The 16,171-nt window shown below is 32.4% G+C and overlaps 3 protein-coding genes across 3 annotated transcripts in view; 1 reads left to right on the top strand and 2 right to left on the bottom strand.

The window, feature by feature from the left end:
• Window positions 1–968: 968 nt before the first annotated feature.
• On the bottom strand, window positions 969–4,056 carry HELRODRAFT_177144 (hypothetical protein; the record flags this gene model as incomplete). Its single annotated transcript, XM_009025355.1, has 3 exons — window positions 969–1,254; window positions 1,457–2,335; window positions 2,801–4,056. The coding sequence occupies 3 exons, from the start codon at window positions 4,054–4,056 to the stop codon at window positions 969–971; spliced, it is 2,421 nt and encodes an 806-aa protein (XP_009023603.1).
• A 5,882-nt stretch (window positions 4,057–9,938) lies between these two features.
• On the bottom strand, window positions 9,939–12,437 carry HELRODRAFT_193022 (hypothetical protein; the record flags this gene model as incomplete). Its single annotated transcript, XM_009025354.1, has 5 exons — window positions 12,205–12,437; window positions 11,854–12,072; window positions 11,197–11,271; window positions 10,761–10,794; window positions 9,939–10,267 (listed from the first exon to the last, which is right to left on the bottom strand). The coding sequence occupies exons 2-5, from the start codon at window positions 12,067–12,069 to the stop codon at window positions 9,939–9,941; spliced, it is 654 nt and encodes a 217-aa protein (XP_009023602.1). The 5' UTR covers window positions 12,070–12,072; window positions 12,205–12,437.
• A 334-nt stretch (window positions 12,438–12,771) lies between these two features.
• HELRODRAFT_177142 (hypothetical protein) overlaps window positions 12,772–16,171 on the top strand; it is a gene marked incomplete at both ends in the record, with an annotated part of 15,201 nt that continues 11,801 nt past the window's right edge. The window contains 2 exons of the mRNA XM_009025353.1: window positions 12,772–12,961; window positions 14,800–14,920. Coding sequence (XP_009023601.1) covers window positions 12,772–12,961; window positions 14,800–14,920 — 311 coding nt within the window. The remainder of the gene's footprint in view (window positions 12,962–14,799; window positions 14,921–16,171) is intronic.

Below are 16,171 nucleotides of genomic sequence, written 5' to 3'. Positions count from 1 at the left end.
TTTTAACTTTCGCGTCATGAATAATACGAAGAATACTACGTTTATTTTTAATTAATTTTCCGTCTAACACTAATTAATGTAATTATAAATTAAAAAATAATTGTCTGTATCAAAGCAATTAAAAACTTTAAATCGTTAGCATCTGTTTCGATGAATTTAAAATAATGATCTGATATACCAGGCAGAAGTGAGTGGAAGGAACAGAAGTCAAGAAGGCAATTCGATCGGTATGAGGTTTTTTTTGGAGTTCAACATTTTCAGAAAGAGTACGGATTGAAATACGTAGGCGCATTTTTCCAAACTTGAATTAAAACATACAAACAATTATACAAACACACATACAAACACACCTACAAGCAATTATAAAAACACACATACAAACAACAAACATACCGACAACTATACAAACACACGTGCAGACAGACAGAAAGTTTCTTTTTTGTTTCGCCTTTGACATTTTTATGATTTAATTACACGAGAAATTTTTATTGAAGTGAAAAGAGATTGAGTTATTAATTATTTATGAAAATTTTATTTCAACCTGTAGAAGTATAAAATTAAATATTCCGACCAATTACGCATTCGAATATGATTGTGATGACGACGATGACGATGACGATTGTAATAATGATACCACAACAACAACAACAACTACACCAATATCAACATTACAACAAACACACACTACAACGACAACAACAACAGCAAAAACATCACAACAACTGAATGTTTTAAATTATAAATACAACATACCGAGACACACAAACACAGACACACGTACAAACAACAACCACTACAGCACAACAACTCCATCGAATCTAACTCTGCCATTATGGATGATTCTTAATTGTTGGATGTTGTTGTTCGCGGCGTCAACGACAAAACTACTCGTCTTCTTCATAATTTCATCATCCCCCATGCATTTGAACATTCTTCTGTGGCGTAGTTTGTTGGAAGTTGATGACGTCTTAGGTGTTGCGGTAGTTGTTGTGGTTGTTGTAGTTGTTGTAGTTGTGGCTGCTGTAGTTGAAGCAGTTGTAGTTGTGGCTGTTGTAGTTGAAGTAGTTGTGGTTGTCGTCGTTGTAGCTGTTGCGGTTGATGTAGTTGTGGCCGTTGTAGTTGATGTAGTTGTAGTTGTGGCCGTTGTAGTTGTGGCTGTTGTAGTGGTGGCTGTTGTAGTTGAAGTAGTTGTGGTTGTCGTCGTTGTGGCTGTTGTGGTTGATGTAGTTGTGGTTGTTGTAGTTGATGTAGTTTCTGTGATAGGAATGTAAATTCTGATGATTTTAATGTTTTTTTTGTTGTCTTTAATGTCGTTGATGATGCTAACACTGATGTTGGTTGAGTGGTTATAGATGTAGTTGCTGCTTTAGAATTTTCCTTTACAATCATCAGTTTTGAAATGCTGTCATGAGGCTTCTTTTTCGGTGTTGAAATTGTTTTCTCAGAAAACTTAAACCTGTTGGCGTCACTTAAAGCATAGAGTCGGCGGACATTGATGCTATTGAAGCTTTTGATGTTGTTGATCTTGATCTCATTGAAGGTGACGTCATTATTGATGATACCGCTGTGATTGGCTACAATGGCGGTGCTGTGATTGATGTTTGGATTGATTTTATTGACGTGGAGGGAAGTGTTGGCAGGAAAATTGATTGTTGACTTGTTGGTGATTCTGATAAAAGGGTAAGCCCCTTTTGGTTTGAGACTGATTTTGTTGTTGCTGCTGTTTTTGTAGGTCGTTCTCAACAAAATGTTGTTGCTGTTGTTGTAACTTGTTTTGTTGTTTATATTGTCGTTGTTGTTGTCTACATCGTTGTTGTTTATCATCCTGTTGTTTAATTTGTTTATAGTGTTGTTGCTAATTTTGTGATGTACGCTCTCAACAGTTGTACAGTTAATTAGCGCAACGCTATTTTCTGGTACATTTTCATTTATAATTTTGCTGTTCTTAATAATTAACAAGATAAATTCATTAATGTTTTTGTTGTCATTGGTATTATTATTTTTAAAGTTATTTTCGTTAGTTTTATTATTGTTATTATTGTTATTTGCGTTGTTGTTGTTGTTGTTATTGTTGTTGCTAATAAGTTCAGTTATATCCTCATCTAGTAAATTGGTATAACAATGGCAATTAGTCTTTCCATACACCGGCTTGCTATAACTGTAGCAAATGTAGCATTTGCTGATGTTGTCAATATTTTTGTTGCTGTGGCTGTTGCTGTGACTATTGCGGTTGTTGCTGTTGCTGTTGTTGTGGTTGTTGCGATCGATGTTGTTGTTGCTGTTGTTGTTGCGATCGATGTTGTTGTTGCTGTTGTTGTTGTGGTTGTTGATGCTGCTGCAGTTTTGGTTGTTGCTGCTGTGGTTGTTGTGGTTACTGCTGCTGATGATGTCGAGGCAGTGGTGCGTAAATGCCCCCTGACAAATGTCGCAATTGGAAACATGAAAATGAACATTTGGCTCTCCAATGACGTCACGCATAAGAGTCGTGACGTCATCAGCCTTAAAATTATTAATGGGCGCGGCGTGGCAAGGAGAAGGAAGAGGATGGTGATGATAACGATGACAATTGTGATGATGATGATTGCGATGATGATGATGATGATGATGACAGTGTTGATGATGATAGTGATGATACAGAGAGTGCTGATGATGATAGTGATGATGCTGAGAGTGCTGATGATGGTGGTGACGATGTTTAACAGCCGTATAGTACAAGCCAAAAGAAGGATGATGTCTGGGATGATTAAATGTTGGATTACTGCTGCTGCTTCGTATGTTGAAGACGCGTTTTTTGATAAACTTGATTATGCATGTGTTGTTGTTGACGTTTTTGTTGCTGTTGTTGCTGTGGTTTTTCACAATTATATGGGTATTGTTTTTGTTATTGTTGCTGTTGATGTTGCTGCTGATGTTGTTGTGATTAGTTGTAGCATTCACAAAGTTTTTATATGGAGATGTTTTATCATTATTATTATTATTGTTGTTGTTGTTGTTGTTGTTGCTGCTGCTGTTGTTGTTGTTGTTTTTGTTGTTGCTGTTGTTGTCGTCGTCGTGGTTTTTCTTTTCAACGTTTGTATTGTTAATGACGTCGTTGATGTTATTCACGATATTGTTATAGTTGATGTTTCTTGCTGGTTTAGTAGCCGCTCCAGTCATAATGTTTTTGTTGTTGCTGCTGTTATTGTTGATGTCGTTGCTTGAATTATTGTTGTTGTTGTTAATGTTGCTAGTGTTATTGGTATTGTTGTAGTTGCTACTAATAATGTGGGAGACAAAAATTTTGTTCTTTATGTTGTTGTTGTTGTTGTCATTGTTAATGTTATTGTTGTTGTTAAAAAGATCAATAACAATGTTGTTGACGTTGTCGTTGTTAATGTCGCGGTTGTTAATGCTGTTGTTGTTGATGTCATTGCTGATGGCGGTTTTGCGGTTAATGTCGGCTCTATCTCGTCTGCCGAATAAGCCGTCCAGGTAATCTAAATTTTTTTTCTTTCCCGCGTTTTTGCTTTCAATTTTGTTGCTGACAGAGTTGATGTTGTTTAAAATGTCGTTAAATACTTTGGGTTCATTTTTGTTGTTGTTGTGGTGGTTGTTGCTGCTGCTGTTGCTGAAGTTTTTAATATTGTTGGTACTTTCAAAATTTGAAGTAATTATTTTTGGATAAGATGCATAAACGCTTGATTTGGAACCTTTTACGTGGCTGTATTCGATTTTGTTGTTGTTGTCAATGTTTTCAATGGCATTGAGGTCGTTAATGTCGTTGGTTATTTTGATGTTTTTGTTTAAGTTGTTGTTGTTGTTGCTAATGTTGATGTCATTTTTTTCAATTTTGATGTTAGGATCGATGATGTTATTATAGTTGTTGTTGTTGATATAGTTATTACTATTATTATAGTAGTAGTTGTTGTTGTTGACGATGATGTTATTGTTATTGGTGCTGTCGTTGTTAACAGATGTAATGTTCGATTCATTATCAAAACTCCCACCACAACAACAACAACTACATATTACAAGTATCACGAGAGTCCGTAGTTCAATTAATCTAAAGACGGACATTCTCCTTATTATCATTATCATCGTTGTTCTAATCATCTTTGAATATCATCATCGTCGTCGTCATCTTTATTGTTTTATTGTTATCATAATTTCATTGTTATCATTATTTTGTTGTTGTTGTTGATGTTTCGTTGTTGTTGTTGATGCTTCGTTGTTGTTGTTGATGCTTCGTTGTTGTTGTTGATGCTTCGTTGTTGTTGTTGATGCTTCGTTGTTGTTGTTGATGCTTCGTTGTTGTTGTTGATGCTTTGTTGTTGTTGTTGATGCTTCGTTGTTGTTGTTGATGTTTCGTTGTTGTTGTTGATGCTTCGTCGTTGTTAATCGGTGGTTGTTGTTGCTGTTTTTATCAATAATCGTTATTGTTATCACTATTATTTTCGTCATCGAATACAACTACTACTACCACTACCACTACTACTACCACTACTACACTACTAATATTGTAGTGTCTTCGTTAATGAAATGACTTTGTTAGAAAAATAAAATAAAAAAATAAAAAAACACAACAAAGTCTAGAAAGTTCATTTTTGTTCACGATAATTTAAAAGTCGTTAAACTTTCCATTGAAAGAGAGAGAGGAAGGAGAAAGAGAGAGAGAGAGAGAGAGAGAGAGAGAGAGAGAAGTTCTATACACTTTTGTTTACTATAATTATAGTTTTGTTTTCACTATTGGAACCGTTATCTTAGCATTGTTGTTGTTACATTCATTGCTGATGGTATACTATACTCTATAGTTATTTTGATTTATCATTGTCGTTGTTGTTTTTTGATTGATGTTGTAGGTGTTATTGCTGTAAGCTAATTAAAGTTGGAAATGCCGTTACTTTTTAATAATAATATTCAATTAAGAGAGAGTGTGTGTATATATATGTGTGTGTTTGGGTGTGTGTTTGTGTGTGTGTGTGTGTGTGCGCGCGTGCGTGTGTGTGTGTGTGCGCGCGTGCGTGCGGGTGTGTGTGTGTGCGCGTGCGTGTGTGTGTGTGTGAATTTGACATTGAAAAATTGACAGAAATTTTGAATGAGATTTATAACAGGGGCGAAATTCCTGAAAACCAAAGTCAGCGATGAAAGTTGGTAGCAAGATGACTAGTTTTGTCAAAATAATGAAAGGTGTTAGGAAAGGCTGTGTAGTATTCTCTCCAGACCTGTACAATCTCTATAGTGAGATCACCATGAGAAAGATGGAAGATCTACCTGGAATATTTAACGTTAAACAAAAAAATGTTGAGCGATACGGTATGTGGTATTAATTTTTTTTTAATTATTTTGCGTTAAGTGCTTTTTCAAAATATCTCTCCTGTGGTTATATTTTGTGTTTTTTTGTCAAATCTCATCTTTTTAAAGTGTTGGTTGTACGTTTGAAAAATTTTGTATCTTTGTTTGAGGCGTATAAATTTTCTTTTAATTTCTTTTCATTTGTGTAGCTTGTATGGCCATTCATTTACTTAATCGTTTGTTTATGTTTGCTTTTGTTTGTATTTATCATCAAAAGCTACCTTCTGATTCAGATGATTTTGTAAAAGTTAACAACAGATGTAATGTTACCAACGGTACATTAGATGAAACTCTATTGAAAACTATTAGCGTTTAACTAAATTTTGCTATATATTATTATTAATATTATAAATACAAAAATTTTCAAATCATTACTTAAGTGTAAGAAAAAATTGTAGCAGGTTAAACTCACTTGGGTCAGTTATAGATGGGCAAACAAACTCATCAATGCTGTCAATTAATTTCATTAAATTTACATCCAATCTTTACTTACTATAATAATTAACTGTTATTTAACTTGTTGTATTAATAATTAGAATTAATAATAATAATGTACTCATTTCCATAATAACTTATCTGACTTTTTTTAATTTCGCTAAATTATTATAAATATTTTTATTATTAATGTTATTAATGTTGTTGTTTTTGTTGTTGCCGTGGTTTTATAATGCGTAATGTTATTGCTGCAACGAAAATATTGATATCCAAAAAAAATTAAATTTTTCACAACCGAACACAACTGACCAGCCAAGAATGAAACTGCCAACTTTATTTATCAGGCTACTTATGTTATATAGTTTGATTATATAGATATGTATGTATGTATGTGTGTTTTATATATTTATATATGTGTGCATGTGTATATGTATGTATGTATACATGCATGCATGCATGCATGTATGTATGGATATGGATGGATGGATGGCAAGACAAGGTGCCCAACACAAAGGTTCTAAAAAATATGTGATTATATAAGGTATAATTAATCATATAATACTTTGTATAATGAGAATGAGGTGACATACAATAGATGCTGGCTGGTTAGAAAGGGTTAGACAACTAGTAAAGCTCTAGGGAGCAAGGTCTCCTAGTATATAATAGGCGGGTACAGAAGTTAGTTGAGTCGAGAATAAGGTTAGCGTTATCTCTTTAAAACGCTTAAATCTCTTGAACACTCCTTATACACTTTTACACATTATTATTTGCATTACACTTTACATTTTATATTTTAATTCTCAGTTTTGAGTTTTGTTATTCTATTTCATTAAAATATATCTAGTTGCTATCAAACAATAAAATTATTATTAACAATAATGGACGAGTCGTTTCTCGTTCGATTTCGATTATTAAACTTTATAACATTTTAAACACTAACTAATACTCGACACACATAAGTCAACAATTAAAGTCATTAGTCGTAAGTATGTATGAGTGACTCCATTGACAAAAACAATAGTCGAATAATAATAATTCTTATTCTTAGTATTGTATCTATCATACTTTTTCTTCTTCGTATTATTTTTATTTTTATTATTATTATTACTGTTATTATTATTATTATTATTATTATTATTATTATTATTATTATTATTATTATTATTATTATTATTATAGCATGTGGTGTTTAATGTAAGCGGAATAGCAATTATTTAACGTCATGCAATGGCAATGGCCGTGAATTTGCGCGAAATTACGAAGAATATTATTTTTGTCTTCATTTTAAATGATATTTATAAGTGTGTGTGTGTGCGTGTATGTGTTGGTGTGTGTGTGTGTGTGGTGTGTGTGTGCGTGGTTAGTATTTAGACAAGTTTTCATCAGAGGCACAGGTAGATAGGTATATATTTGCTTGCATTTTTTTTTATCTTGTTGCTTTCTTAGTTGTATGTGTTGTTGCGTGTGTTGGCTTATGCTCGCTTGTCTATTTGCTTGTTTGTTTATTTGTCTGTTTGTGTGTGTGTGTGTGTGTGTGCGTGCGTCTGCAAATATAAGCAAACAACAATAAAGGAAGGAATAGATATAATTTCAATGTCATGCAATATTTGCCGAATGAGCAATCCTTTAAAACGACTAATAAATATCCAGAACAGTCATGGATATAAATTATTTCAAACTGGAAGGAAAAAAAGGCCAAATACAAAAAGAAATGAATAAATGCAAAAAATATAATTGGAAAGCAGACAAACGAAAATGGACTTTATGAAAAAATGTTATCACGGATGCGGGCTCGCAGGATAAAAATGTTACAAAAAACCAAGAGAATAAGTGAGAAAATGTTGTATGGAAAAATGAAGTTGTTTCATATTAGTAGGAAGAAACTAAGTGAACAGCATAGTAAGAAAAATCACGGACTGACACTGGAAGACATTCATTCCCCCAAACTGCCTGCTAACATGTGCTCTGCTTCATGCTTTACTACCCAATTCATGATCGAAATGGGGACTGACTCTCAATGAGTGTATGACGGATTTTAAAATGAGTGAAAGAGTGAGTGAGTGAGTGAGTGAGTGAGTGAGTGAGTGAGTGAGTGAGTGAGTGAGTGAGTGAGTGAGTGAGTGAGTGAGTGAGTGAGTGAGTGAGTGAGTGAGTGAGTGAGTGAGTGAGTGAGTGAGTGAGTGAGTGAGTGAGTGAGTGAGTGAGTGAGTGAGTGAGTGAGTGAGTGAGTGAGTGAGTGAGTGAGTGAGTGAGTGAGTGAGTGAGTGAGTGAGTGAGTGAGTGAGTGAGTGAGTGAGTGAGTGAGTGAGTGAGTGAGTGACAATGCATTTGGTGACAGTCAAGTGGTGGAGCAAGGTCGAAAAACGAGAAAGTGATTAATAATGATGATGGAATAAAATATGAAAATAATTACCAAAACTTTTATTAGTCTGAAAATTAATGACTCCAACCATTAATCAATTTTTTATCTTTTCATTATTTTTCAAATTATGATTGGAAGAAATATTATTTAAAGAAATTATATTCTTTCTGCTCGAAGTGAACTCGTTTGATGTTACCTACATTTTTATTGCGGTGTGGCACCTTTCATCATGTAATTCGAAACAGACACCCTAAATCTTTTTTCTTCTTTTTATTACAATTTCATGACCTGATTAATTAACCTTCCTATTGATTTGACATTTCAGAAATTAAAATGTTTCAAGTGGATTTTTAATGTACGAAATGAAATCGCAGCTTCATTGCAATCTTTGGTTTATTTATAACGATAATAATCCTTGGTTTATTTATAACGATAATAATTATTATAATACTATTATTATTTTTATATTATAATTTTTATTATTTATAACAACTATATAAAAATAATATCAGAGATAAATAAAAAAGAGTGTGTCCGTTCCTCCATGCTGTTGATCACCTCCTTCAAACTTGAAGTCTCACAAATTGATTTTTAATAAATGATGTTACCCCGCCCGAGTTATTTACGACCCATTTTTTTATGACAAGTTTATTTTCCAGATATATTTTTATCTTTTTCATTATCATGTCATATTTATTTTATTCATTTTATTTGCGTGTTTGGATGTGTGTGTGTGTGTGTGTGTGCGTGTGGTGTGTGTATGCGTGAATGTGTGTTTAAACTTTAGCATATTAATTTGCGTTTAAACCTTTCTGAATCTAATAATAAACGCTGTAGAACACTTTATGAAACATTCATTCGAGGACATCAAATTAGAAATAAATATTTTTATTTTCATATCCTCTCAGAATGGCTGGAGGAGATTATTATAAAGTAATCTCATAGTATTAAATGATATAAGATGGCTCCATCTGTAGCGAAATGTTCAACATCCAAACGAGGATTCCACAGTGATCCGTGCCTCAACTTGTCCAATCCATCTTGCTGACGTTGATTGATTAGGTTGGGAAGATTCACTGAATGCATGCATGCGTGCATTTGTGAATTATTTATTTTTCTTGCATGCATTCATGTGTTGCGTGCATGTTGATGTCATGAATGTATGTATGTATGTATGTATACACAGTGCTTGGTGAAGTTACTAAGATGTTACCGGTACATAGCGGTGTTTTTGCATAATTCCAATGATTAGGAGACAGCCTGTGGACTTGGAAAACAAGAAAAACTTTTCATACGCATTGTCACTTTTTAACCATAAATTTTTTTTTGAATTTGCTTTGTTGGTTTATTATATAGGGACAGATTCTCTTAATGGTTAAATTTAAGCATAAATTATTATTATCGCACTCCCAGCCAAGCAACTTTTAACTGCCTTTTACACGTACCTCTCTTACAAGCATACATCTATATGTATAGAAAATATGAAATCAATCATTATAAATAATGCCCGTCTTCAAAATAAATCAACTAATCAATCATTGAATGAAGCGACGAATGAATGCGATATATCTCTGTATCTCCTGACCAACATCTCATATTTCATCTCAGATAGGATCGCTTGAAAATTCAATCTGATAAAAAATTCGGATGGATCATTTAATAATAAGTAAAAATTTTATTTCAAATAGCATGAAATGTTTAACGCAAAGTTTAGAGGTGTGCAACAATCTCTTTTTTTCTCAGTTTATTTCCCTGTCTAACTCAAACATTTCATAGAAAACGTAAAAAAACAAATCTAAGTTTGAATAAATCACTCCAACGTGACGACCTCCAAATCGGCGTACAAATACTCGTCACTGTGTGACGTCACTTCCGATCCGTTCGTGGCTTCCGCTTCGAAAATGATGTGGCTGTCGTAGCAGATGAGTTTGGTTTGTGGGGGGTCAACGATCCCAGTGACGGCTATCTTGTCCACACGATCAGATTTCTGAATATGGGTCCTGGACACGCGGACTTGGTGCGTGTAGTATTTTACCTGATTTTCAAGATGGTGGTTGTGGTGGTTGGGGCGACATTCATAGGCCACGCGACTGTGGATCAGGTAGCGACCGGTGGCTGTTATTGATATTCGGGCAATTTCTGTGGTGATGATGATGCTGTTGTTGATGATGATGATGATGATGACGATGATAATGGCCACGTGGTTGTGATTATGAATGTGCTATATGTAATGATGGTAATAATAATAATAGTAGTAGTAATAATGTGAACATATTTTATTTATTCAATCGACAAAATACAATTCCAAAAATAGAAAATAAGAAATGAAGTTTAATAAAAATTGAGTAAGCATATAATAATAATAATAATAATAATAATAATAATAATAATAATAATAATGATGATGATGATGATGATAATAAAAACAATGATAATAACAATAATAATGACTTTGAGAATGATTAAAATAGAGATGATGATGGGGTTGTTTGAAATGACGTAACGAGATAATGGTGGAGTTATTTTTTTGGTTAGAGAACGGTGACGCTGACACGAGCGAGAGTGACGTCATATTAACAATGGAGGTTCGTTATTGCAGAACAAAAAAATGTCACCCCGCCCACCAACCAACCGTCGCCTGTTATGTTTCTTTTATATTCGTCCATCTGGAAAAGTGAAAGAAATCAATATTGAAATTTATAAAGAGAAAGATCCGAGATCCATACAGATCTCAACTTTTTCAGATAAATTAAACATTTATTATTAAATTTTCCGTTAGGATAATATAACAACAACAAATTATATTGAATTATTATTATTATTATTATTATATTAACATTATTATAAATAATTATAATTACTTTAATAATATCCACATTCACCAAACAAAGAGTATTTGGCACATTGTGAAGAATGATGTAAAAAATTAGTGACAACGGCATATTCATAGGTGTGAGGAGGATGTCATTGTTTGGCGGTCATAGAGTTACAGAAATTAAAAAAACTCGAGGGAGGTTACCTACCTACCTACCTACCTGCCCACACTGATATTATCTGTCGCTACCTACCCAATTGTATTGTTCGCCATCTGCGTTTATCAAAATTAATAAAACCATTTTATTAAAAAACTTTTCTTTGTATGACTGCATACAATAGTGATACAAAATGTGTAAGCGTGAATGTGTGTACGTGTCTATGTACATTCAGGCAAGTAACGTAGAATAAAAAATGTATCAGAGTTCGTTTATAACTCTCACCTACATACATTGTTTCTTTAAATAGTTTTATTTTCTAATTTCTTCCCCCTGGTGGTTTCACGTTTCAGCACGTGTGACTTGTGTAACTTATTCGCGTGTCAATGCTGCCCTACATCTGCACTTGTGCGTGCATGTATGGAACCCGCACATAACTCGCTACCACACAACGTAGAAATGCTACGTTGTTAAGAAGGATAATCTCCATCAACTGGTCCCATCTCAAGAAGAACTGGCTCTGAAGAAACGCCTGCGAGTTGTTTTGCTTGCTTATGTGTACAATACAAATACAAAGATGAACGTACACTAAATGTACGAGTTACTGTGTACACCACCACATATGTAAACATATATATTTGTATACCATGTGGTTGGTGTGTACAACAAATGTGCAGCATGGCTCGATGACTATAGGTGTGCCCGCTGCATGTACGTACATATATGTAAATATATGTCAACAACACCAGCAACCTGAAACTTGGCGTCGGGCAGACCTCTCCACATGGTGAAGTTCCGCTTGATGATGAATCCTCCAAAAATGACGATGATGGTGACGTTGAAGAAAATCAACAACCAGAATGTGATTGATTGACAGGTGCTCAGTCCCTCCTTCTTTGAGGTCAGTACCTCCCTCAGTTTCGTCAGACGATCCACCGACGCCATCGGCTCCATGTTCATCGACTCCATTCGCTGTTAATTTTTAATTTATTCTTCCTGAAATAAAATTTTTGAAGCGTGAATAATTGTTGTTTTTGAAAGACAAAATAACTGTTTTGTTCTTTAAATAAGACTTGGTAAATAAGACTACAACTAGTTACTAACTCGAATGATTTTTACAAAATTTTGAAACAATGTTATATAGCTAATAAATCATTGCCAATACAAAACGGAATCAATAAAACTCAAATTAAATTGTTGCAAAGGCATCTATTGTAAATAAATATTAATAAAAAAAACAATGACAAACAAAAAGATTAAAACCCAATTATTATTATTTGTTATACCGCAAGAACTTAATTAGCATTTTATCTTAGTCTTAGGTGATGACAGCTTTTCAGTTGCCCTGCTATTAAGTAGGATGCAAGGCAGGTTCGTAATTAGTTGATGATAATTTTGGCGAAGATACATAAAGCTGTTGCTATTTGTCAATTTTTATAACTTTAAATGGATTAAAATAATATTTTATTGTTCAACTTACGTGTATGTATATTCTAAGCATATGGTTTGTATTAACAGTCTTTCAAGCGAATCAGAACCTTATTTTTGATGTGATATCACATTTCGCATATTCTATTCATCATAAAAATAGAGTCAGTTACACAATCATTCAATCAATCAATCAATTAGCTTATAAAGCGCTAATTCCGCGATGTTCAACAGCGCTCCTCAATGAATTTTGAAAACAGATGGGTATTGAGATCCGCTCTGAACTTCGCAAGTGATGGAGAAGTAGTCAGAGAAGTAGGTAGAGAGTTCCAGAGAAAAGGACCAGAAAAAGCAAAAGCAGATTTGGCAAAAGAGTGTTTAACACGAGTTAAGAAAAAGCGAGAAGAAGACGATCGTAAACCGGGGCGTTTAGGTTCAATTAATATATCTGATAAATACTTAGGAAATAATTTAGATTGAGACTTATACATGAACGTGCAATTTTTAGAAATTATTCTATATTTTATAGGTAGCCAGTGCAAGAGAACAAGATATGGAGATATATGAGAAAAGAAAGGGGCACGAGCAACTAGACGAGCAGCAGAGTTAAAAGCTTTACTTAAAGGATAGAGTATAGAGTCAGGAAGACCATAGTAGAACGATTTACAATAATCAATCATAGATAAGACTAACGAAGTAACAAGAAGGAGAAGAGTAGGATCATCAAGAAAAGGCAAAAGTTTTTTTATTCTACGTAGATGAAAGTAAGAGCTTCTAGCAACACTATTAATCTGAGAAGAGAGAGACATAGTAGAATCAAAGATAAAACCTAGACTACGAAACTTATGAGAAACATCAAGAGTTTTAAAATCAGGTAAGATAATAGGAGGAATAGTAATAGATAGAGTGTTTAGATTTATTAAAACAAATTAATTCAATTAATTCATTATATAGGTTCTAACATTGAAATGATAGATTTTGCATATTCTTCATAAAAATGGAGTTAGTTAGACAATTATTATATAGATTTTAACATTAAAATGATAGATTTTGTTTCAAAATTTGGAATGTTTATATTTCATTTATGCTATAGCTTCTTTCTAGAATCAATTCTCTAAATTTAAATGTTGTCACATCACTGAAAACTATTCACCTTTATTTAAAAAACTAAAAGTGAATGTGCTGGGTCCGTCATATATAAATCCTTCTCAAGGTTTTTATTTTAATTCCTCTTTAAATTAGTGATTAGTAATTAGTGCGATCGTTTATAATTAAAATTTAATTATTCAAGAAATTTTTTGATTTGTAAAGTTTATAAATTTTAGTGTAGTATAATTTCCATTTTTAAATAATAATTGTTCTGTCTAATACTAATCTCTAACTAAAGTAAAGTCTAATAATCTAATGATTAGACTCTAATCTAACTACTAAATTACTAAAAAGTAAAACTAAACTATTGTTTTAAGATTCACTAATAATAAATAAGATTAGATTTAGATTAGCATATTAAGTTATTAGTAGATTAACATTAACTATAGATAAAATTATTTATTGTTATATTATATTATTTATTAATGATATTATTAATACAATTAATAAAAGTTAAATAATTATTTTTAATTATAGATTATATACAGTTGAAATTTTCTTCTTCCTACCTGACTTACAGCAGTCACTGGCACATCCTAGTAGATAGAATATTCTTGATTATACAACATAAAGACAACTTTACACTAAAATTTGTCATATTATATTAATAATTTCAAATATAAATCAATATCTTCATTCTCATGGATTTAAAATGTGGTTAGTTGGTTTTACTTTAAGTTAAAGTAAAACCATATATATATAAAAGTCTTTAAAGTTATAGTCTTTAACTTATTTATTAATTTTATTCATATCTTATTTTCTGTAAGTACATCACATCACATTATATAGTACTATAATGATTATACATTTTGGTGTAATTGTTAAAGTGCCATACCCTTCTGCTCCAGCTGTTGTAGTGACCAGGTTCAAAGGCAAAAAGAACCCATCTATCATATGAAATGTGTGGACTCATATAGTTATCATAGATTCACATTTGCACAATCCAAATATGTTGTTGATACCCCTTAAGAATTAAGAGAAAAATAATAATATGATAATGGAATTTTATTCTCATCATAAAACACTTATTAAAAAAAAGAATTAATTGCCAATGACAATTAAAATTTAATAGAATTTATTATATAATTTTAAAAAATATTATGAAATAATATTAATATTTAGATAAGAATGATCCGAAAGGTAACAACAACAACGAAGATAAGGTAAATAAATGGTTGGCTGACCACTCTTGTCCTAATGGGGGGGGTGGTGGAGATGGTGAGGGGGCTGGCAGGAAAGAAAGGTGGCGACCTTCAACTTGGGATTATTTATTTAATTATTCATTCATTTATTTGTTTATTGTTATTTATGCATTAATCATTCATTTATTCTAATCCATTCATTCATTCATTCAATAATTCATTCATTCATTCTACATTTCTGTACAGATTAATTAATAAATTTGTTTCTAAATTTTTATATTTAACTTTTTAATTTCTTTCAACTAACTGACCACAGAACAAAACAACGACAAAATGACCAACTAGTCGATACCCTGGTTGAACATTCAAAAACACATCAAGACACTGGTCTGTATTTTAATTTTTATTATTATTATTAGTAGTAGTTACTTAGCAGTGGTTGTAGTAGTGGTGGTAGTTGTTGTAGTTGTAGTAGTAGTTGTTGTAGTAACAGTAGTAATAGTACTAGTAATAGTAATATTAGTAGTAGTAGCAGTAGTAGTAGTAGTAGTAGTTGTTGTTGTTGTAAAACTGTAATGATTTTCTTCTATTGTTGATTAAATTGTTTAATTATTTCACTAATGCCGTATGAAACTTTTTCTGTCTTTGATGGGAATTGAACCAAGGATCTCTGACACAACTGAATATCTTACATTGAAATGTTTTCTCTATTACTACTTGTTTACCTAGAGTTTACTATCTAGAATTAACTATTTAGCTGCAAATTTAGTATTTGCTTTGAGGTTTTATTGAGTGGCGTTGCTATGATATTGAAGGAATGAGTCATTGTGTATATTTTAGGAGAGTAATTTTTAACAAAATTATTTTATAACTTTCACAGAGGACTGTCCTTTGAGGTTAATATCTTTCCAATTTTTTTCACTTTTTCATTTAATTTCGAGAAATATTCCAAAATAAATGATGATATTGTTGTTTATGTTTATGGCATAATTTATGATAATCAGTCATTAAATTAGCCAATTATACACTGTCACTAATCTCATGTAATTGATATCATTATGTGTTCAGCTGGGTTTGTTTGGGCTTGCAGCAAATATGTGTGCGTGTGTTTGTGTGTGTGTATGTGTGCGCGCGCGCGCGCGTGTGTGTTTTAATAAAATTATGAGGACATAATTGAAACATTATATCTTTTTGTGTTGTTGTTGCTGATGATATCTAACTATAACGCAGACATCATCATAAATGCCAGGCTTTCATTCAACAATTTGTTTAAACATTCAAAGATTCCTATCAAATCTTAGATAAATCATTGGGTGCCTGTGTCCTACTGACTAATAAAAATATTGGTGTGT

Source organism: Helobdella robusta (genome assembly GCF_000326865.2).
Source record: "Helobdella robusta unplaced genomic scaffold HELROscaffold_41, whole genome shotgun sequence".
Taxonomy (NCBI): domain Eukaryota; kingdom Metazoa; phylum Annelida; class Clitellata; order Rhynchobdellida; family Glossiphoniidae; genus Helobdella; species Helobdella robusta.
This window is presented reverse-complemented; position numbering and strand designations above follow the sequence as displayed.